The sequence below is a fragment of the Symsagittifera roscoffensis genome, chromosome 6, assembly GCF_963678635.1.
Source record: "Symsagittifera roscoffensis chromosome 6, txSymRosc1.1, whole genome shotgun sequence".
In the NCBI taxonomy this organism is placed as follows: Eukaryota; Metazoa; Xenacoelomorpha; order Acoela; family Convolutidae; genus Symsagittifera; species Symsagittifera roscoffensis.
Genome location: NC_087067.1, coordinates 3,890,084 through 3,914,398, shown reverse-complemented (window position 1 = coordinate 3,914,398; position 24,315 = coordinate 3,890,084). Strand labels below are relative to the sequence as shown.

General features: G+C 32.5%; 2 protein-coding genes across 3 annotated transcripts in view; one reads left to right on the top strand and one right to left on the bottom strand.

Moving 5' to 3' along the window:
- LOC134847794 (protein crumbs-like) overlaps positions 1 to 7,843 on the bottom strand; it is a 69,895-nt gene extending 62,052 nt beyond the window's left edge. For both annotated transcript variants that reach the window (XM_063865010.1, XM_063865011.1), the window contains exon 1: positions 7,647 to 7,843. The gene's annotated coding sequence lies outside the window, so the exon portion shown is untranslated. The remainder of the gene's footprint in view (positions 1 to 7,646) is intronic.
- Positions 7,844 to 17,135: 9,292 nt separating this feature from the next.
- LOC134847539 (neurocalcin homolog) lies at positions 17,136 to 23,203 on the top strand. The gene is made up of 3 exons (XM_063864597.1): positions 17,136 to 17,550; positions 21,632 to 21,777; positions 22,899 to 23,203. Exons 1-3 carry the CDS (start codon positions 17,319 to 17,321, stop codon positions 23,073 to 23,075), a joined length of 555 nt encoding a protein of 184 aa, XP_063720667.1. The 5' UTR covers positions 17,136 to 17,318; the 3' UTR covers positions 23,076 to 23,203.
- The last annotated feature ends 1,112 nt before the right edge of the window (positions 23,204 to 24,315 follow it).

Below are 24,315 nucleotides of genomic sequence, written 5' to 3'. Positions count from 1 at the left end.
AATTTGGTCAATATAGAGTCTTTAAGTGATTTGGGAGAGCTCAGAAAATCAATTTTCAACCTAAAAAACAAAAAAGGTCAAGAAAAATTTCAATTTTTTTTTTGAAAATCCGCCCCCCTCGAGAAACTCCTAGATCCGCGCCTCATGTACATATAAATTGTTTTAGCAGAGAGTTTATTTATTCTTCAAAAAAATTTTGGTTTTTTTTGTCCTTTGGCTGGTTTTTATTTAGATGTTTACCGTTAAATTTGTGATCAGTGTCTTTTTCGGTTTAATATGATTTTGTCTTTTGCACATTAATTTTAAAGGAAGTTTTTGCAATGATGAGAGTAAACTTGAAACGTGAGCCTCAAAGCTTTCAAGTTAAACAATTTCAAAAAAAAATTAACGAAATCTTGGACAACATGTGTTGCAAAAATTGTAGAGGTTTCTTTGATGAAAATTTCGCCCCCGTGCGGTTGTTTGTTATACATTTTCTTCATTTGTTATACAATTTCGCTTCGAGGATTAAGGCAACCAAATCATTGAGTTGTTTTTGACTCACTCTAAAAACCATTTTCTGAAAGACTTCAGCAGGGTTCAGGTTGCTGTCTGATTATGTTTCAGAGATGGGTTCTGTTTTATAGAGTTAGTTTACTATAATTTATCGCTTTTCAGAAATAGTTATCCATGCGACGTCGTCCTGGCAAAAAAGCATAATCTAAATTTTTTAAAAGCAGCCTTCTTCAAATGTTTTTGATTTTTGTTTTGAAACTTTTTAAAACCCAGGATGCTCTGAGAAGAAATTTCTTTTTTCAAAACATTCCTTAAACAGTTATCCGTAGCGTGTGTTGCTTTGCTTAAGCAGCTCTGAGATGCTATGTTATACGCATTCAACTATTAGAAAATTGAAAAACTGAATTTGCACAACCGAAATTATGCTGATCATTCGGACTGGCATTTGTTCCGACTTTTGTAAGGAAAGTAACGGAATATTTGTGCTCGTTGTGGATTTTTTTTCTTCAGACAAATTTCGACTTTTCAACTAGCCATTTTTGACGGAATTTTTTAAATATCTTTCAAAAGGTATTGTTTTTTTGAGCTTAAATTCGAAAAAATTTTTGACCTTTAACCTGTTTTTTTGTAAAATTATGGGGGTTTAAAGATTACCATTTAGGCCATTTTGGGACAATTAACGCGCGATATATTTCGCGCTATTTACGCGGAGGTGGACATATAATCTGTCTTAGAAGTCGTTCCAAATGGGTTGAAGGAAGCTTATTTGCGATAACAAATTTGTTACAAGGAGCGAAATCAATTCTTTTGACCTTTATATGGTGTATGAGGGGGGTGATTTTCACAAAAAAAAATCTGAAACTTTGGATAAAAAATTCATTCCTTTTATTACATTCATTTTTCTTTTTTTTTACTGCTCCATAAACCTTAAAAGGCAGTCAGAACAATCAGGGCGTTGCCCTCATACGAGCCGTTTGGTTTTTTCTCCATATTTCAGTATTAAAGATATACTACATTGTCGGTGGCTTTTGGAGCCGTCTCGTTGGTTCGAACAAAAACTACCCTGAAAATTCTAAATTGTGGGGAATTTAAATGATAGCGTTCTCGGAAACTTGAAAACTATTTGAGGGTCATTAAGCGAAATTATGGTGCATATGGCGTAAACAGAATTAGCAAAAAAGCAGATTCAGCAACAAATCAGGTTTGTGATTGTTCATGAATACAGAAACATAAATTTCTTGAACAATGTAAAAAAACTGAATCAGGAAACAAGGATTTTAGTAGTATCATAAACCTGCTAAAAGTAGACTTTTGTCTGTTTGCAGCTTATAAAGTAGCTTCCGAAACAGAAACAAATGAAAAAAAAAATTCACACAAAAATCAATTGAACTTTGATTATCTGAACAAATCAAATTAATGAAACTAAAAAGACTTGAGCAAAAAAAAACAAGTTTTGATATTTGTTTTTAAAATTTTTTTTATTGTGCTCTGATATCATTGAAAGAAAATTTAAGCTTAATTGCAAAAGTAAAATAAAAGTGTCAAAATGACTGCATTTTCTCTATAATATCTTGTTTATCTCAAATTGGATCAAGTTTTCATAATGCAAGTTTTTTTCGCAAATCAAACTTTTGGATTTAACGTTTTTGTTTAATCATTGCTTTTATTGGACTTCAGAGAAGTCTAAAAAATGTTATGGTTCTAAAAATTGCTTTGCTACATTGTGTTTTTTTCCAACTTTCGAATAGAGGAAAGTGACGGAGTATTTCCGCTCGGGGTCGTTTTTTTCTCCAGACAATTTTTAAATTATTAACTAGCTGTTTTTGTATATTTTGTTAAGTTGTGAGGGTTTAAAGGTTGCCATTTTGACTATATTTTGACAATTAACGGGGGTGAAAAATCGTTCCAAATTCGTTGAAGGAAGCTTATTTGCCATAATAAACTTGTTATAAGGAGCAAAATCTATTGTTTTGTACTTTGTATGGCGTGTGGGGGGATGGTTTTCCTTGACAAACTAGGAGCGAAATCTATTGTTTTTTTAAATGTTGTGAGAGGTGTTCGCAAAAAAATCTCAAAATTAAAAAAAATAATAATATTTTTTTTTTGTTTTAGTTTATTACAGTAAATATTTTCATGTTTTTACTGCTCCAGAAACATTAAAAGACAGTCGGATCACTCAGGCTTTCGACCTGATATGTGCAGTTTTTTTTTGTCAGGACGAGCCTCGACCGTTGATATTTTCATCAATAAATATTTGTCTATGAACTAGAAGTTTTGCATTTGAATTTTGTTTCTATTTTTTGTTGCTACTTACTTAACGACGGAGTATTTGTTCTCGGGTGGTGTTTTTTTTTCTTCAGACAAACTTCGACTTTTTCAATAGTCATTTTGACGGATTTTTTATATCATTCAAAAATTTTTCTTGTCTTGAGCTTAAATTTGAAAAGATACTTCACCTGTGACCATTTTTCGTAAAGTTATGGGGGTTTAAACATTGCCATTTCTGCCAATTTGTGTTAATTAACGAAGAAGCTTATTTGCCATAACTGATTTGTTACTAGGAGCAATTTTTATCACTTTCTTTTTTATATGGCGTGTGGGGGATGATTTTCACAAAAAAAATCTCTATCTTTTTTAAATTCATTTTATCTTTATTAAATTTAACTTTTTTTTTCATGTTAATATTGCTCCATAGACCTTAAAAGGCAGTCAGAACATTCAGGGCTTCGCCCTGATACGATCAGTCTTGTTTTACTTTGCACTTTAACGAGCGTGTGGTTTTTTGAAAGCTTCATTTTTTTCTGAAGCAACGCGAACACTATCCTGAGCCGGATTGACATTACAGAGTTCAAACAAATAGTTATTTCTTAAGTTTTTTTTTGTATTTACACTGCAAAGTGCCAAAAGCAGCAGTGGTAAAGCAAGAGCATTGGGACCGAACTACTTTTTTTACGCAAATTGATTGTCTGATCAGCTATAAAAAACCATCTGCATACTAATGATGCAGTACAGTTTTTCTGTCGTCGTATTATTGTAACAGAACTGATTTCTCTAACCAACCAATCCAGAAAAAGCAATTATATAATAGTACTACTCTCCAATATTGTACAATGACTGCTCGTGTATCAGGGCGAAGCCCTCAATGTTTCGACTGCCCCGTAACTGGCCTCGAATGCAGTTGTTTTTTTTTGTAACTGGAAATGCTAACAATAATGCTAACATTTGATTATTTATATTTGGCTTAAATTCAATTTGAAACGATTATATTATGAGTGCGGATAATTTACGGTGCATACATAAGTTTCATATTCAAACTATCAAGCAGAGGTGTCTTTAACTTTTTAGTCTAATGCAAGCATATTCGCTTGGCAATCTGAAGATTGCCAAATCGATGCCCATATGCTGCCTTTTTTTGAAGATTCGGACTGAAAAAATAACACCCCCAGTATATTTAATATTCATTTTTTTCGAAAGCTAGCACAAAATGTACATAAACAGACAAAATTTTCCAATCAAGCAAGTCGACAATTCAAGGCCTGGGAATATCCTCAATTTTTTTGAATTAATAAAAATGCTGTCACCAAAGTGTTTCCAGAAAACAAAACTGAAAAGTATCTTTTCTAGTTAAACGTTTTGCTTTGAAGGTTAGTTTAGCCAAGTTGGACGTGTTACAAAAATATGATGGTAAAACGTTTGGAACACATTTTCAATGGCAATTTTAAGATAAATTCACGCCAATGATTCATTTTCCATCTCAGACAACGTAACTAAAAAATAACTGGTGTCTCGTTAAATAATGAGCACCATTTGCAAATCGAAAAGTGTTTGCTTGTTTGCAATTTTTTGTTGAGTCAATTTGTAATGGATAGATTAACAAATAGACACAACTGTAAACCAAAAGCTGTTTTTTGTTCGGATATTTTTGCCAAACGAGCCAGTTTTTTTGTCTTAAAGTTTGTTTCATTTTCTTAAATATAACGGCTCTTGCAATTTAGAGTGTTCTTGTTGTTTCATTCACTTGCATTTTAACTGGTCAAAGAGTCTACTACTACTTTAGTGGGCGGGGCGAAGGAGGGGGTGGGGGAGGATGGGATGTGATTGCAAAGCAGAAAAACATGAAAACTGTTAACTGTTTGACTGAAAATCATTCCAAAAATGCATGCAGTAAATAAAAAAAAAAAACAATTTTATATTTTGTCATTACATATTTACATTTTAATTTCAAAAATGGGCCATTTTTTAGAGCGGTCAGGTAATCTTTTGGAAAGCTTTTTGTCATAAAAATGGAATTTTTGTGCTTAGAGGGTTTTACAAAATATAAAATTGTTTTTTTTTTTTGATTTACTGCATGCATTTTTGGAATGATTTTCAGTCAAACAGTTAACAGTTTTCATGTTTTTCTGCTTTGCAATCACATCCCATCCTCCCCCACCCCCTCCTTTAGTGGGCGGGGCGAAGGAGGGGGTGGGGGAGGATGGGATGTGATTGCAAAGCAGAAAAACATGAAAACTGTTAACTGTTTGACTGAAAATCATTCCAAAAATGCATGCAGTAAATCAAAAAAAAAAACAATTTTATATTTTGTCATTACATATTTACATTTTAATTTCAAAAATGGGCCATTTTTTAGAGCGGTCAGGTAATCTTCTGGAAAGCTTTTTGTCATAAAAATGGAATTTTTGTGCTTAGAGGGTTTTTCTCGAACTTGACAAATTTTGATTTTTAACTAGGAATTTTAGCCTATTATTTTGATTATTTTTATCACTTGAAGGGTATTAAAAGCCTGAGCTCAAACTTAAAAAGATATTTCATTTTTTAAAATAATATTTTTCTTGTGTGATCGTTTTTTGTTAAGTTTTCGGGTTTTGAAGATTGCCAATTTGTCCAATTTGAAACAATGAACGCACGATATATTTCTGACTTTTAAGGCGCAAGCGGAGATTCAATCCCTCTAAGGTATCGTTTCAAATTGAATTGATGCACGCTATTTGGTGTTTTTAAAACCTAGCTATATGCACAATATAAGTGACAGGAGTTTCGACGGAAAATAAATAAGATGGCTCCAATAAAACGAAGTTTACACTTGTTTTTTTTTGCAAAACTAGCATTTTGAACAAAAAGCGAGCGCTAACAAAATGTATTGCTTAAGACAAAACTTCGTTAATACAATAAAAGTATAAAGTTCATTGCATATCAAAACTTTTTGAATCAACCGTGCAATCTTGCTCACATGTTTTGGATCAAAGTGACATACCAAAGATTGTCCTTCCCGAAATCTTTTTCTGCATTAAACTTTCCTTTCAAACAAGCGCTGAATATCTGACTGGATAAAACGTTTTAAGCTGAATAGCTATTTGATCCTGTTAAAGCGTAGAAATTAGTCGTAATTTGGTATCAATTGGTTTTTTTGACAAACTCGACCAACTTTTTTTTGCCCTCGAAATCACTTTATGAAAAACCGGTATTTTATCTCTCCCAATTTGATTGGTGGTGGGGGAGTTGTACGGTTGATCCAATGTTTTTTATGATTGATTTATAGGGTATTAATCCGATTATTGAAAAAAAGTTAAAATGCATACTATACAAGTGTTTCATGTCGAAAATTGATTTGCTTTTAAAACAACTCGAACTAAGGTTAATGGTATTTGGCAAACAAATTTTAGACCATTTTACATTTGTGTATAGTTTCCTATAATTGTAGTTTCAAAATCATTTTTTTTCATTTTTGAAAAGCGAGACTTTGCTCTGAAACAAGCCAACTTTCACAGAAATGTTGTTCCAATTTTCCAAGGATTTTTGCAATCCCCAAATACGAGCAAATTGATTTATTTGTACCTGATATTGCTGGAAAAAGCTGTAGAAGAACTTGAATCTTATTACAATTTTTTGTGTTGTTTATTTTAAAAAACAAGAAATGAAAATTTAAAAGACAAGCAAGGTTCGACCGTGATGCAAGCAATCTTCTTTCAAACTGTTAATTTGTTGTTTTCAATGAAAACAATTTAAAAACAATAATTTTTTAACCAATTCTTTTGGTTTTTCAGTTTCAGCAATTTTAAATACAAAATGAACAAACAGAGATCACATTGCTCCCAAATTGGATTAAAACAAACTTTTCATGAAATTGATTACTTTTTGACCGCAATTAGATGTGAAACCTGAAATTTTTTGCGTGAATTATTTTTGTTGCTATCATTTCAAAGCAAAAATATTTAAAAACATTCACAATTTTTTTTTAAAAATTTCACAATTAGCTCTGTTTACTCTTATTGACAGCTTTCTGTGTTCGTGGCATAAACTTTTGCGACAATTTTTTAAATTTGTGTATATGATTCAAATAATATGAGGTAATAAAAAAGAAAAATCCAACTAGATTAATATCAAAAAGTTTTAGGAAATGATAACTCTAAGAAACCAGTCTAATTTTGAAAAATCTGAAAATAATAATAAACTTTAAATGCTTACAAAATGATCAATTTTTGGAAAGTTTCAATTTAATCTTTGTGTTTATTGCACAAGGCAACAACGGCGCTGCATCCTGCTTCAATATTTGGAGGAAAGTTACCTTTTCGATACATTGAAGGGGATATGGAGACATTTTTTTTAGCCCACTACCACCCCACGAGGAAAAAACTCTACGTTAATTTTGACTGGTTCAGTTCTTTTTTCCGACTTAAATTGTTCGAAAAAAAGATTGATGAAGATTTTGACTCCCCAATAAACAAATTTAAAAAAATATATTTTACCTCCAATCGCTTTTTGCAAAGTTATAGGAGTTTGAAGATTGCCAATTTGGCAATGCTTTGGACTTTTGTGATGAATTTATCCATTATCCTGACAGCGTAGGTAGCGCGAATTGTTTATGTGAGGCGAATTATCCCGCACAAAAAAATGGTTTCAAATTGAATTGAGGCTATCTAATTGGTCGTATCAAATTAGTACGATTCAAATTTTCACACCTGATCTTTGATATTGTCCAAAATAAAAATTTTTCAATTTGTACTTCTGCCAAAAACTATTCGACATGGATTGAGAGGCAGTCGGGTCATTCAGTCTTATTTTCATATCCTTTTTTTCCTGGTCTTTTTTCATGACTGGCAAAATTGGACAGAATGAGTAAAAATTATTTATAAAAACAAGCGATGACTCACCAGAAACGGGTTGGCAGGCTTTTGCTTTTGTATTTATGATGATTTTGTAAATATTCTTTCTATGGTCTCACTCAATAAGGATGATTAAGCATTGTAATAATTTCAGATAGATTGCCAAAATGAATAAAATATAATTTTTTGCTTAAAGCTGATTAAATGGTAACCTGTAATTAACCATTTTTTAACATGCTGTTTGTCGGGATTTTGGAATCGAAAATATATAAAATTATATTAATTTGATTTGACCAACCGACTTTTTTCTATTTGAATTTACTTATAATTTCTTTAGATCCGGCTAGTTTCTGATTGTATTTGAAATTAATTGGCCACCATTAATATGTAAAATAACGAAAGGTATATAATTTGCGAGTGTATATATTTTGACTTGAGCCGATTTATACGCCAGAAAATTGCAGGCGCCACTTAAAGTCTATACCAAGCTGGTTAAAATTAGCCAGTACTTGCTGCTTTTTGGTGTAAAAAGTAAGAATTGTAATCTAAAGACAAATCAACTACGGCTCTTATTACCAATCTAACCATGTAAGATTTGTTCACTATTGTAGCTTGTACATATGATTTGTAGTGGCACTTAAAAAACAATTTGAAACTTGTAAATAATTATTTGTCTTTTTTGGTAATCAACTGCGTTCAAAACGAAACCATATTGTAAAAAATCACCCAAAGGCGATACAACAAACAATAATCTAATCTATATTAGTTATTTTTCGTTATGTCTGAAAAGTAATTAATTCGTATACATTGTCAAAACTTTAAAATGCTTGAGGCGATTTTCGAAAAAAAAGACGATATACACATAAACATAATCGCATGAAAAAAAGATACTGATCCATTTTTAACTGCGGTTAATATTCTGATTGTTGTTTCTGTGACCCGGATCGAGGACTTGCAGTTTTGCGACTGAAACTCCATAGGTCGACACAATAGTCGAATCACACCCAATTTCGGCCGAGAAAGTCAAAACATAGGTAGAGCACAGTCGAAACATAGATCGAATAAAGTCAAAACATAGTACGAGCACAGTCCAATCATAGGTCGAGCACAGTCGAATCATAAGTCGAGCACAGTCGAAACAAAATCATAACTGCAATTTATGCTGGATTTTTTTTGATGGTACAACTGAAAGACAGATGCAAGTAGCATAAAAATCCTGTTTAAATATGTTTTTGATGTGCACTTAGCTAGACCAGCACAATTGCTTGACATATACAGGACCACCACGAGATGGCCTAGACGTGGTCTCAAATATACTAGCTAATTTTTTGGAACAACGCCAAAATCGTCGCCACAAAATCAGAAAGGTAGAAAACAATCAAACTGAACATTCAGTCATCCTTAAAAAATCCTTTTTCTAAAACAATTATTTAAAAAATGAAAATTATGACTCACCTTTTTGATGAGTTATTGCAAAAAGTCTTCTAACCAAAAAAAAACGTACTTGAATTTATGACATGCAGCTAGAAAAATTACTTCTCTAAGGTGAATCATCACGTGTCGACGTATTAAAAGTATGGAGAGTAAAACACTAAGGAAAAGTTCAAGCGAAATGTTATTCATAAGTGCCACTTTTACTGACTGAGAGGCGTCCTTCTTAACTTACTGAAATCACACATCAGCAATAAAAAATGGTATTTTTTCATTCAAAAAAATGTTAAACAACAGAAAAACTTTATGGGGGGTTATCTCAAGGTTCTGTTTTGGGTGCCCTGGTTCTTCTATTTTATATCAATGATTTTTCCAATAAACCACAATATAATGAACAATAGGATGCATTTAAAATTTATCATCAAACTAATAGTATCCTTATCAATGATTCGAGTTTTGCGCGTCATTTTTTACTCGAGCTAGACGGCGCCCATTACCGATCGAACTTTTTTTATCAACTTCTCAGCGGTTTTCTTTGGTTGACAAGTAGAGTCTATAGAAATTGTTTAATAGTACTTGGAAAGTCTTTTTACATCGTTGAGAAGCCGTCACCTACAAAAGAGAGCGGTAAAAGGGCCCGGTCTTTACGCCAACAAATAAATCATGTTTTACTTTAAAAAAATGGTTATGAAAACGAAAACAAAAAATCAAATGGATAAGACATGGCTCCAAACAAATTGATATTGGCTCGGCTTGGCATCAAAGACAGCTAACACTTCGAGGAAGATCGCTAATCTGCTGAAGGTACAGAGGACAAAAAATCATGAGAGAAAGCCTAAAACCAGATGATAAACTGGAGCAAAACATCATGTTTTTACTTTTTGTAAATCAAATTTTTAGAGGAAGCTATAGTTTTTCAAAAACTGTATATAATAGATAATAAGCTATTTTTTATGACCCCAGTTGAATCATAAAAAATAATCAATTTGAAAATTATCAATTATAAGAACTACTACCTAGCTTAATTCCATCGAAATTAGACTTAAAATCAAAAACTTCCAAGTAATTTGTCTCGACACTTGGAAAAATTTTTGAATTTTTAAAAATTTTTTTTTGCCTGAATGATATTTCAAATTAGCTTTATGTGGAATATCTCGTTATTACAATAATTATTTGTGTTACCTGATTGTGCGTGGAAAAAAAAGAGAAAAAACTCCTAAGAACATAAATCCTCGCCATATTCGGACAGATTAACAAGTAGCTGGAACCAAACAAAGCGTCTCTGCCACCAGTGCGATAGACTTGACAAGAAATCTTTTTCAAATTCATTGGAGAAACACTGATTGCAAAATAAACACTCCATTCCCAAATTGCGCGTCTGACAGACAGTGCGAAAAAGATAAGTACCAAAAGCAGATCCGTTTTTAAATTTTAAATCAGTCTTCAATGCTGTTAAATTCTAAATCAGCCTTCTTATCTGCATTGAATAATTTCAATTCATTTTTGTTGACGAAGCAAAAAATAGCAAAATCTATGAAAAGTATATTAGTTTCGTTTTTCAAAAAATCAAAAGGCTCCATTTTATATCTCTACTTTGCATATCAAGCTTAAATACTTAAGCAATTATTACGTCTCTGAAACCCAGAAACCTGTTCGAGGCCATGATGGCAGAAGTCCAAAAAAAATAAATATGAGACGAAACGCTAATTCTGACAAACCAAAATATCAATAAAGATTGGCTAAAAACGCTTGATTTCAACATGAAAGAAACTTCTCAGATAAATGCTTTCTGAAATTTTTAGTAAATTTTTTTTTGCTTCTAAACAGTCTGTGTTTAGCTAAGCGTTTCCAATGGTTACAAGTTATCAATACGGCAAACAATTTTATGCGATCAGCCAAAAATTCAAAACATGGGAAAAGTTTGATATTATATTTTCAAAAACTCTTGATAATTTCGATGAGAAAACTTTGAGATAAAATAAACAACTTAAATAGACTAAAAAACATCATAAATAGTTGTCCAACCAATTACGATCATAAATAAATAATTTTCAACATTAGGTAACTTCAATTTGTAAAATCTCAAGTATGCTTCAAAAATACGGTGTTCGGCAAGTTTTCATTTCATAGGCCAAGTTTCTTTTTCATTGTATATCAAAAGTTTTCTAAAATTTCAAAAAACAGCGAATTTGTAGAAATTTTTGTGGTCAACTTATTGTTGTTCTGCACTAAAAAATATTTCTTATTTGATATGCAGATCTAATTCATATTTGTTTCCCATTTTGTTCCACTTTATTCAACTTTAAAAAAAAGTTTTTACTTCCACGTTATCAACTAAATTTGTATGAAACCATTCCACCATTCCGCAGGTAAATTATATAAAATTTTGTTATAACTCATGTTTTAGTTAAGTTGCTGTACTTAGCAAAGAAACGCAGAAACATTTGTCGTTTTTTAACGCAGATTTTTTTTCTGGTATTGATACTACATACATTACTAAGGTAATGAAAATCAATCAAATTTAGACATGGTTTTCGTCTAAGTTGTGCTAAAGTTTTGAAGTTTTGATTCGAAAATTAGTCGTACACTTTATATTTTGGTGTTTTCCAAAACTGTCTCCAAGCAAAAAATATCGCTCCGAACAAAAACCAAATAACAAATATTTTAGTCAGTCACTAAATAGCTATAAGTTTTTTTGAATCAGGAATTAAAGAAAAATGTATAAATAAATATATTCAAGTAGGTGGTTGTGGTACAAAAAGCTCATATTTTTTTGATCTCGCAACTGTTCATAACAGAATAGACAAAAGTAAAAATATACTTTTTTAAATAGAGAGAGCAGATTGAACTGCTGGAAAATCAATTACCAAAAATTTTGTATTGGATTTTTAGTCGTGAAATCACAGTCTGAAAAACCCTCAGCCTGAAAAACTAATTGTTCTGACCAGTTTTTCTCAGCACTGAAACTTTTTTTTTAATAAAAATAATTCTGAAAAAAGAATCACGGCCGAGAAAACTTCAATAAGATGCTTTTCTGACCCCTTTTAGGTTTCATGTAGGAATTAAGAAACATGGTGTGGCGTCATCGCTCCTTTTTACTTCGTGAAGTGCAAGGAACAATGAGTTTTTCCCTCATCTAAGCTTGCCAAATTCAGTGGTCAATTGAGTGGTCGGATCTTGTTAACTATTTCCCCGCCCTATTGCAATAGGGGGATATAGTCCACAAAGTACAAAATTCTTATACGTTTATCTGTTCATTTTTTTCTTTGTAGGGGGGGGATAGTTAACAAGATCCGAGTGGTCAACTTAAGAATTACTATTTGATTCAAAAATCATGCAAAACTTTTTTTTGTTGAAGAGGAGCCACCAATAGCTAATTTTGGGACTTTTTAAAATCAAAATGTTTCATTTTTGTTTGCAGTCTAAGCAATAGCTTTCCATAGCCGATTTGAAGGGGAGGGTTCTCAGGCTTGAATGACCAAATTCTTGAAAAATTTCAACCAATCAAAATCGAAGTCAATATTAACAGAAAACGTATTAAATCAGTTGAAAATAATAAAAAATATTACAAATTGCAGGTTACAACCGCAATACTATTCAGATAATCATCAAGATTAATGAGTTAAAAATCATAAGAATTTTTCAATCTTGAAAATTTATCTGCTTATTATCTAATCGGTCAATGTTAACTTAAATGGCCTGGATTTTTTTTCTTACTTTGAGATTTTTGCGATTTACTTTGAGATTTGAACACTAAATTCTGATTGGCTGAAAGTAAGTTAAAATTATATTCAAGCATTCGGAGGCGGAGCAAAAAGCAGAATGGTCCAAGAGCAGAATGGGTCCAAGAGCAGAAAAACCTTAAAATAATATTTACAAAAACTTTTATTGATTAATACGGGCTAATTGATAAAATAATTATAATAATCGTCAATAATACCAAGAAAATGAAAAAAATATGCATGAATTGAATAATTTTATCAGGTTTTTTAAGCTAAGTTTTAAAAAAATCTCAAATAAATTATTCAAATTATGCATAAACTATTGTTTCTTAAGTAATATTGTCATTTCCTATACTTAATTTACCCATAAGCTTATAAAAATGATAATTTTCTGTTTTTCTGCTCTTAGACCCATTCTGCTCTTAGACCATTCTGCTTAAGACTGGCCACCTGTTCAACTGCTCTCATTTGTTCTTTCAAAATTTTGTGAAAAACGATGATTTTATTTTCAATTTGCGTTTAGTAAAATAAGGTGTTACAGATTTCTCAGAACAATAAAAAAACTCAATAAAAAATCGAGGAGTAATCTGATAATAAAATATGAATTTGATCAGAAGAAATGCATGTAATTTCTAACTTTTGCAAAAATTTTGTTTTATTGAGGAAAAAATTGCTTTCTGCCCAAGAAATTGATCCACCTGGTTTCGGTTCATTGATACATCGAATTCACCATTTGTCCCGGGATTTCAGAAGAATTTTGATTTTTTCATTGCAATAGGATGCTTAGGATTTATTGAGTGCTATGCTTAAGCTGGCTTAAATGTCGCGCCTTGTTTTCTGGCGATTGGTTTTTGCCCCAATTGTCGGTTCATTTTATTTTAATTGTTATTTTAAAAGTTTTTTGCCTGTCAAAAAATAGCTGATGAAATTTTTAGATGAAAAGCGAACGCAGACCAAATTTTGCCCGAACAATTTATATAATCCGAAATTTCATAACAGAGAGAGTTTTTAGAAAAAAACCTATTTTGAACAAATCTGAGTTTTCTTGGAGGGTAGTTTAAAATCTCTGGAAAAAAGTCAGACCATCACGTCATAGTTACTTGCCCATTCGTTAAGTGGTCTCAAAATTGAGTTTCCTCCACCTCAAAGATTGGCAATTTATGAAAGTGCACAATGTCAATATACTGAGCCTATCAAGCGTGTCAAGTTTCAAACGTTCAAACCAACAAAAAAATTTCAGCTGCAATGAAGTTCCTAATAGCTAATTTTTTGAAGTTTGACTTCTAAAATCTCTCATTTTTGCGGTATTTGATCGCTTGTTCAAATCATTTTCCGTTCCGTCGAATATTTTGAATTTTAACAGTTCAGACTTCAAAAACAAATTATTTACTTAATTGTTCTACAAATCTTTTACTTTCAATTTTTGAAGTGACAGAGATTTTACTTTAACAAAATGTACAACGCAAAACATATAGCAAATCAATTAGTTTATCTTCAATTTCCCGTACAAGTGGGCAAAAGTTTGGAACTTTTATAGTTGAAATATGGTGGTCGTACTCTTTTAAAATTGATATGTTTCATAAAAGTCCCCGACAATAGGACTTTAAGAAAGATTTTCATTTCCTATCAAAAAATTTAAAAAACGAAAGCACCCGCTGGTCAATAACATCTGACATGTTTATTGGCCGGTCAGCAATTAGAACATGTAGGACAGTCGGTTAATTTGCAAGAAGAACAGCAGATTTCATCTCGCAAGTTTTCATACCAAAAATTTAAGCAATTTTTTAGTTAAAACAGAGAGCAGATTGAGGTGATCAAAGAGCAATAAGAGTCATATATTATTAAAATGTTTTAAAAAAATTGTTTTGGATTTTTAGTCTGAAACTTCAGGTCTGAAAAAATATAATTCTTAAAATTTTTTTTTGTAAGTTAGACCACTTTGTCTTGACACTGGGATAACTTTTTGACCTTTTCTGGAATCCATGTCATGCCTGATAAAAGTTTAATAATGTGCTCCTTTTGACCGCTAAAAGCTTTAATGAGTTAGTAAAAATAGCAAACAAAAAAGAGACACTGAAGCCACAGCTCTGTTCCACTTGGTCAAGCGGTCGGAACATTAAATTGTCTCTCATCAAGGCTTGGAAAAACATAAAAGGGCTCAAAATCAGATTGATCAGCCTCTCAGGCGTGTCAAACATCAAACAAGGTTGTTAATTTTTTCAAGGATTGATCAAATATCAGCCAAGCGTGGTCTGTGCTGATGTTTATTTGACCACACAAGCTGTAGATCTGACTAATAAAGATAGCAGATTGAAATTTACTCAAACATTCTTACGACACGGACTTTTGTAAACAACTGTAAACCCTTATTGTTTTCATATAACAACAACATTATCCTATCAAAATTTTTCTAGATTAAAAATTCCAGATTGAAATTTTTTTTAGATTTCATAAAAGCTCACAGGTAATTTTTTCATCCTTCTTGAACTTTTGTATACAAAATTGTTCGATGAACAAAAAATCAAAAATAATAATTTTTTTCACCCTTGATACTCTGAGTAAAAAAATGTAATTTTTTGGCTTTGTTTCTGCTAAAAACATTGCTAAAAACATTTGCTAGCACTGCTGAAGCGAAACTATTAAACAAGTTTCTCATTCAAAAACTGCGGGCGAGAAAGAATTCATCGCATATCACCCCAAACCAAAAAAAAACGTAATCAAAAAAAAACCCTGAATGAGGTTTCATGGATAATAAATAATTATAATCTAGTTCCATGGTCAAGGAAATGACATTATAATCTACTATATTTACCTTCTGGGACCACACAATTGATTATGAACCATTATAATCCAGTAGTTTCACAGATATTAAATGACTTATAATTCATTTAAATTACATTATAATGGATTATATTGGATTACAGTCTGTCTAAGTTGATTGGAAAGTTTCCGCAAAAATTTCAGCTTTTTCTACTTTCTTATAACTTACTGGATATTTAAACCTGCTCACTATTACCTAATTTTTTCAAAACGAAATTCAGCACACTTTCAACACCTTCCTTGTGAAATACGCTAATGTTCGTCCCCAGTTCCCCGCCTTTTTATTCCCCAAACACACTCTCCCCTTTACCCTTTTGCCTGCCCCTCCCCCTTAATCCTCCCCCTTAACCCTCCCCATACCTAACCGTCCCCAGACCCCTGGCTCCTCACAACTGCAATTTATCTCCCCATAGCAGTTTTCAACTTTTTAAAATAATTCTAAACTTTATAATACTGCTAAACAAGCCGAGAAAAAAAGTTTTTACAAATTTTTTTTAAAAAATTTAACAACCTTCCACGAAATTATCTACATTCCTCAACTATTACAACCCAAACAACCCAACTCTCATCAACCTCCAGCACCCCTCCCCCAGTGTTGGAGATTGGGGGGTTGGAGGCTCCGGGGGTAAGGCGAATAACTGGCTAGTAAGGCCACGACAAACATATTTGGTCTTCTCACTCAACCTCGTAAAAAAACTCGGTAGACTAATATATTGAAGCTCGTGAGGTGGGGTGGGGGTATGGGAGAAGGAAAGAGCCGTTATTTTGTTCAACATGCAAAATTCATCAAATTATGACAACAAAAAACACAGTTTTTCAAAACAGGAATTCAAATATGGGAGAAATTGGAGAAAGAGCTCGGAAAAAAGAAAAAAAAATAACAAAAAATATCAGAGTAATAATTTAATAAAAACGGAAAGAGAAAAATTTTACTGAATTTTTGATCATCACTTCATTTTAAAGTCTTCTGTAATCAATTCTGAGAAAAAATCAGCGAAAGAGTCATTTGAAAAAGAGCTACTTAGAAGAAAGGCGGACTTTATACCAATTTATAAAATGTCAAAAATCGAAACAGCTCAAGAAAAGTACCAATTGTGTGTTTTCATGTTTATTTCTAACCCATTGAGTTGTCCCATTACTAGTTAAGCGAGTTTCTAGCTAACCTTTTAAGCAAAAATTTATATAGCTCCAAAACAACGGTATATTAATGGATAAATTGTCGTTAATTTTTTTTTTCAAAACAGTTTCCTTTTTATCTTAGATTATTTTAACAAAATTCAATTTTCGTAATTATAACGTGCTATTTTGAAAAAGTCATTCATTTTTTTGAGTTGAATAAGTGAATGAAAAATCAACTCATCTATTTTGAATGAAGTTGCACGCTTTTAACTACGGAAACAAAGCTTTGTTAATGCAATTATGAACAAAAGAACAACGGTTACCCCATTTAAATGTTTTCTCTGAACACGCTGCTAAACCTTCTGGGCAATTAGCAAAAAAGCTTTTTGTGCTCGTTATAATTTTCTGAAAATCATTTCAGCTCAAAATTTTCTTATATTCTGAAATCAGTCATCGGGGCGCCTACGATTTGGCGCATTTGTGAGAGTTTATTGGTTGGAATTATTTACCAACTAAAGCATAAAATTGATTGAAACGTACTTAAATACTACATCGCCAAGCGACAGACAAGGCAAAGTTGAAGTAATTTGTCTTTATTTGAGCTTATAAAACAACACTAGGGCGAACTATGGGCAAACAGAGCAGCAAACTTTCACCCGAGGAAATCGACGATTTGGTAGACAAAACGGGCTTTACGGCCAAGGAGATCAAAGAATGGTACAAAGGGTTTCTCCGTGACTGCCCGTCGGGAAAGTTGAACAAAGAGGAGTTCCAGAATGTGTACGCAAACTTCTTTCCGAACGGAGATGCTCGGAAATTTGCCGAGCATGTTTTTCGGACTTACGACAAAAACAACGACGGTGAGTCACGATTACTCACATTGAAACAATTTTTTTTTCAATTCAACCCCCTCCGTCTTTCATATACCCAAACCCCCTAAGCAGCTTACAATTATTTTTTTATATGCAATCAATTTCAGTAAGCTAAGCATACAAAGATGTGGCTCTTTTCCAGTCCCCCCTTTCAAATTCAATTTTGAAAAGTCTTTTTAACGTTGTCACAATGCAATGCAATTTGGCGTGGTGAACAAATCGACAATTCTGAACAGATTTGTTCTTCATACTTTACGAATTTTTGAACAATTTTTGACAACAATTTTTACGTGCAAAATGCCGTGTGAACAATTTTTGAGCAGCCTAATTTTGTGATTTTACCAGGGGGTGGGAAACTGGAAAAGAGCTTTTTCTTCAACCCGGGAGGCTATGACAAACCTATTTGGTCTTCACATTTATTCTTGTTAAACCCCTTGTTACGCCAGAAAATGGATGATTACGTGAGGTGGGGGGAGGGGGGAAAAGAGCCGAGTATTTGTCAGACTGACTACTTTGGCTCTTTTCTAATTTCCCCCTTTCAAAATACCGAGTTTTATGTTTGTTTTACGTGTTATTACGGCTAAATGCTTGATTTTACGCTGTAAAGTATGAAGAACAAATCTGTTCAGAATTGTCAATTTGTTCACCACGCCAAACTGCATTGCATTGTGACAACGTTAAATAGACTTTTCAAAATTGAGTTTGAAAGATGGGAAATGGAAAAAAGCCACTACGGCACAAAATCACAAAATTAGGCTGCTCAAAAATTGTTCACACGGCATTTGGCACGTAAAAATTGTTGTCAAAATTTGTTCACCTTTTCACGCTGACACGTTTTGATGCAGTGGCTCTTTTTCTTTTTCCCCACCACCTCATACGAGCTTCAATATCTATGTGTAACGAGTGGTTTTACGAGGTTAAGTATGAAGACCAAATATGTTTGTCGTGGCTTTATTAGTCCGTATGTGAATTTTCATTAAGATCGGACAATGTGGTCAACAAAGTTACATGTAAAAATTTGCAGGTGGGGGGAAAAGGGAAAAGAGCCGATGCACTTTATAACATGAACATGAACAACAATTTTAAGTAGACTTTCACATATTGAATTTCAGAAAAATCAAAGGGGGGGACTTGAAAAGAACCAACAAAAAATGCGTATCCTTCGATTTTCATTTTAAAAAAAATGCTTGTTATACAAGTTTGTACAATTCCATAGATACAGAAAATGTTAAGCAAACTCTTAAGATGAGCATTTTTTATATATATGAAAATTGTAGGACAAGCATTTGTTCATGAAAAAAAAAAAGTTGATTTTTTAAAAATTTTATTTCTCAAGTTTTTTGGGATGTGTTTGTGACCGAACAAAAGTGGCTAAACCCATGGTTTACCCAAAACTAGGGTTTGATTGTCTGGCATTCACAATGCATTATTAACAACTGAATTTGAAGGGGGGAAACTGGAAAAAAGCCGTTTGCTTGAGTACAAAATTCGATTTGCGGTTGAAAAAAAAACAAAAAAAATTTGGGGCATTTTTTTTGTAATTGTATGAAAATTGTATGGAATTGTATAATAAATATTTTCGGTGTTTTGTAATGTAAAAATTTTGTAAACTGAGTTTTTGAAAAAAACCAAAGGGGCTGAAAAAGGGCCAAAAAGTCATCAGACGGCGATTGAAAACTAGGCAATCTGGTAAAAAAAAATGTTTACACGTTTTATTAAAACTTAGAACATCATGAAATTTAATTTAACGTTGTCATAATGCGATGGAATTTTGCATGGAAAATAAAGTAACTATTGTGAACAGATTGTTTTCTTCCTAGACTTTGTAGCATAGCTCATTGAACCATTAAAAAACGTTAAAAAACCAGGGAATTAGAGAAAAAAATTAATTATTTGAGAAATAGTTTTGGAATCGGGTGGTAGGCTTTTTTTCATTCCCACTCCCCGTTTTTCAAAAACTCAAAATTCTTTTTTGTTTTACCTTTATTTATGGCTGGTGTAGTTATGTAAAATATAGAGAACAATTTTGTTCACAATTGTTAGTTAGTTCACCATGCCAAATGATGACAATGCGGTTCTTTTTCCTTCCCTCAACCTCCAAGGTATTACGAGTAAAATTATTGTTACAGAAATTGACATGCAGACTAATTAAGCTATGATAAACATATTTGTTTTTCATAACAAATGTTTTGAGACCTTTTCTTACACCGAACAAGGGGTGCTCGTATGAGGTGGGGGAAGGAAAAATAGCCTACAATGCCAAGGTAATTTTTCTACTGAAAATCAAAGGTAAGAAAAGTGGAAGCGGGTCGATGTAACTTGCGGACAATCCGAACGTAAATTTCTTTTACTCGAAATCACATGCATTCTTTGGTGTTTAAACCCCAAATTCTCACGCTTATAAAGCGCTTATAGCTTTTTTATAACCTGTCCAATGATTGTACCAGGATATATACGAGGAAAACACAACCAAAATTGAAAAGCAAACTTACTTTAATGTGTGCCGTATTGCTCGTTTTTGAAAGTTCAGAGTCAAATTAGGCTTAAAAAATTTATACACACGCGGTTTTTGCAAGTAATAATTGTTGTAAAAATTGCTCACTTGTTTACGCCGACACGTTTTAATGCAGTTTATATAATGAAAAGTCATTTTAAACAAACATTGATGTTGAGTTTCAGAAAAAATCAAAAGGGGGAACTGGAAAAAAACCCCAAATTTTCAGACACCCAATCCCTCTCAAACATACAAAATACTAGTAACTGAGACATTTTTGTTGGAAAAAATCGTGGAGATTTTTTTTCAATTATGTTCCAGTAGCAAAGAGCCTCTTTCATCAGCTAATCGAAAAAAAATGACAAAGAAATAAAAGGCTCGGCGTTTTTCCATTTCCCCCAATCTGCAAAATTTTAAAATTTGACTATTGTGAAACTTGGCATACGGACTAATAAGGCCATAACAAACATACTTGGTCTTCATAATTAACCTTTTGAAATCACTCGTTACACCATAGAACTGATGATCCTGTGAGGTGGGGGGGGAGGTAAAAGAGCCAAAGTCTCGACTACCATAAAGATGTTAGGCTCTTTTCTACTCCACCACAATTTACATTCCAATTTTATAAATTCACGTTTGTTCCACGTGTTATAATGGCTAAATGCTTGATGTAAAGATGAATAGTTTTTTGTGTTACTCTTTTTTACTGTTTTATTGTTATTTTATGAAGTTACTATGATAGATATAAAGAACAAATCGGTTCACAGTAGTTAGTTTGTTCAGCATGCGAAGTCTCATTGTACTTTGGCACCGTCAAAATAGGTTTTTCTTTTTAAGTTTTTTTTTCAATGTTAATTCAAAATTTTTTCTGCTTTTTTCGCTGATTCTTTTATTATATAAAAAAGTGGCTCTTTTCCAGTTCCCCCCCCCTTTTGAAATACCGAGTTTTATGCTTGTTTTACGTGTTATTATGGCTAAATGCGTGATGTTACGATGTAAAGTATGAAGAACAAATCTGTTCACAGTTGTCAGTTTGTTCACCATGCCAAATTTCATTGCATTATGACAATGTTAAATAAGCTTTTCAAAATTGAATTTGAAAGGGGGGGAAACTGGAAAAGAGCCAAAAAAGTTTAGGGTCAAGGAAACGTTGAATTAAGTTTTACAAAAAGTCTGAAGTTTAGAAGCCGAGAAGTTTTCTGAGCCTAATTGTTCAATTTTTATTTAATGAACGTAAATCGATCGTATTACTCGCTCAAAACTAGACTAATTCAGAAAAATTTCAATTCAGTTTTTCTCGACACTGAAACAATTTTTTGCATTTTTAAAATGTCTTTTGCATCACAATGAAAGATATTACAAATTATAAATCACTCGACCTAATTCGATGATTTTTTGTGATACCTCATTTTGCGTGGAAAACGAAGAAAAAACAAAACACGCGTCAATAAAAAATATTGTATCATATAGCATAAAAAATGAAACACAAAAATCATAATTTCCTTTTATCATTTTAATACTTGTCTAAAATTATGAATTTTTGATTTGATTATAATATCTTTTTTTGAAATTTAGGCAGCATTGACTTCCGTGAATTTCTGTGTGCGCTGAGTGTGACGTCACACGGAACTATGGAAGAGAAATTGAAGTGGGCGTTTGAGCTGTACGACCTGAACAAAGATGGCACCATCACCAAGGCTGAGATGGTCGAACTAATCACGGTGAGCTAATTGAATGATAGATACCACAGATAAAATTAGACAACTTTATATTCTGTATATTTTCACCAAACAGTTTTCCCGTTTTGACATTTTCATTAGCAATAGCTTTTTACATTTGATTGCTGTCATTCATGAACAGTTCGAGCGTATGCTCATATTTTGTAGATACAAACATACTCGGGTGATTTTATACCTTTTCATTTTTTTAAATAATAAAATCATTTCCGATGGAGATAGAATTATGGTTAAATGACTATATCTGTATCCAGGGGCGGATCTAGGACTTTCTCGAGGGGGGCGGATTTTCAAAAAATTTTAACGACCTTTTTTTTTAGGTCGACCAAATTGATTTTCTGAGCTCTTCTAAAGCACTAAAAAGACGCTGTTTGGCCAAACTTTCTGCGCCGCAATCCAATTTTTAAAAAACAGGTCAAAAAAGCCGTTTTTGGGCACTTTTTGGAAAATTTTGACAAAAAAAGCGTTTTTTTTTCGGCGCGCGCTCCCCCTCAAAGTTAGTATATATTGGCGCCGAAGGCGCATTTAGAAAAATTTTTAGGGTCTGTCACTAAAACTGGATTTCTTAAAAAGTACCAAAGGACTTTCACAATGTTTCAGCGTGTTTGCTTTTGAATATGCTGTTAATCGCTCAAATTAATGGTTTTTTTTAATCAATTTTTTGAATTAAAACTGTTAAATTTGTATAACTCTAGGCTATACTCTGTAATAATAAGAAAAATTCGTTTTCAAGAAGGGAACATTCTTGATTATTATTTACATAATTCAATCAATAATAAAAAAAATATTTCCCTACTTGGAAGACCACCAAAAGGCCATTTTCTGCGACGCAGGCAACTTTTTCAAAAAACAGGCCAAAAAGGCATTTTTATGCTTTTTTGGAAAATTTCAACCAAAAAGTTAGTATATATTGGCGCCAAAGGCACCTTTAGAAAAATTTTAAGGTCAGTCATCCAAAAATGAATATCTCAGAGCAGTACAAAGGGGGACCCATCTCTCTCTCTGTGGGGGGAGGGGGGGGGGGGTGCCCATCCCCTAAATCCGCTACTGGGAGGGGGTATTGTACGGTTGATCCATAAAAGTATTAAGCTTCGTTACTCTTTAAGGCGATCTATAAAATGGTCTCGGATGGTCAGGCTGATCCGATCACACCTGAAGACAGAGCCTCAGAGATCTTCAAGAAGATGGATAAGAACTCCGACTCCCGACTGACGTTCGATGAGTTCCTAGAAGGCGCCAAGCAGGATCCGTCTCTGCTGCGGTTCCTCGAATGCCAAAACTGAATCACTACCCAGATGATAAAAAAGTTTTCAAAAGATATTACACTGGCATAAAAAAAACGATATACTTCAAAATAGGTGGCAATTTTAAGAAACATTTTCAATATGCATGCATTAGTTGAAACAACTTTATTATAACTTCTGATGCCAATTATTTCGCTTTTACGTCGTACCTGTATTGTGTGGGCTTGTCTGAAAGTAGCAAGAAAAAAAACTATCAGAAAAAAAACATGGTTTGTTGAGATATTTGCCACCTTATAGATTATCGCCAGATAATTATTGTCATTGTTGTCCATTAATTCCTTTTACTGGTTCTTTTCAAGATATTGTTTCCGATTTTTATTTACAGGCTGGTTTTCACATAAGGGAAGTTTCGATGAACAAATAACTTAAATTTTTGGAAACATTTCAAGGCTTTTATTAGAAAATTTTCCAAGAAAGTGAATAAAGTACGATCACTAACAAGCAAAGTTATGATTTTGGATCTGATTATTAAATTTATGCATTATAATCTCTCTTATCAAATGGTAGGAATTTTTAACATATTTAAAAGAAGAGTCTTAAAAAGAACCGAGCTTCATTTTTGCATCTTTACCCATATATAATTAATTCACTTCGTAATGTACTTGAAAAAAAAACAAGCTAATTTATTTGTGTTTAGTCCAACAAAAAATCAAAGAGTATGCCAAATTAAAACGAAAAATCTAAACAATACAACAGGAATCACCAGATGCTAAAAGGTATTCAAAAGTAGTTTTCTTAGAAAAAAACCTGCGATTCAAAAGTTTTCATAAAGGTTCCACAGAGATTTAATGGTAGAAAAACTGAAACACATATAAACTAAACCAATCAAAATATTTTTAGCAGCTGTCTGAAATCTCTGTTTTTGCGCATTTTTATTACCCAAACTTGATTGCTGACATAAAAATTTTTGACGCCATATTTTGTTTTAGCTTGTCTCGACAGGACATTTCAATAAAAAACAATAAAAATATTTTTACCAAGTGTCTGAAATCTCTGTTTTTGAGCTTTTTTCATCCTCAATTTTGATTGAATAGTTTATTTAGGAGAGTAATATTAAACGGACAGTTAAACAATAAACCGCATGTACTAATCAAACCCACCAAGGATCATGCAAAAAGCTATGCAGCTTATCGAGGCATGACCCTGAAAAAAGCTATGACAGAAGTTGCGAGACAACATCCGACTTGATGATTCAAAAAAATAAATCTAGAAGATCTCC

What these genes read in the sequence shown, in the direction of transcription:
- LOC134847539 (XM_063864597.1), top strand. Translation starts at nt 17,319, where the DNA reads ATGGGCAAACAGAGCAGCAAACTTTCACCCGAGGAAATCGACGATTTG. An exon ending in TTACGACAAAAACAACGACG is followed by an intron (nt 17,551 to 21,631) that starts GTGAGTCACGAT and finishes TTTGAAATTTAG; the next exon opens with GCAGCATTGACTTCCGTGAA. An exon ending in AGATGGTCGAACTAATCACG is followed by an intron (nt 21,778 to 22,898) that starts GTGAGCTAATTG and finishes TTACTCTTTAAG; the next exon opens with GCGATCTATAAAATGGTCTC.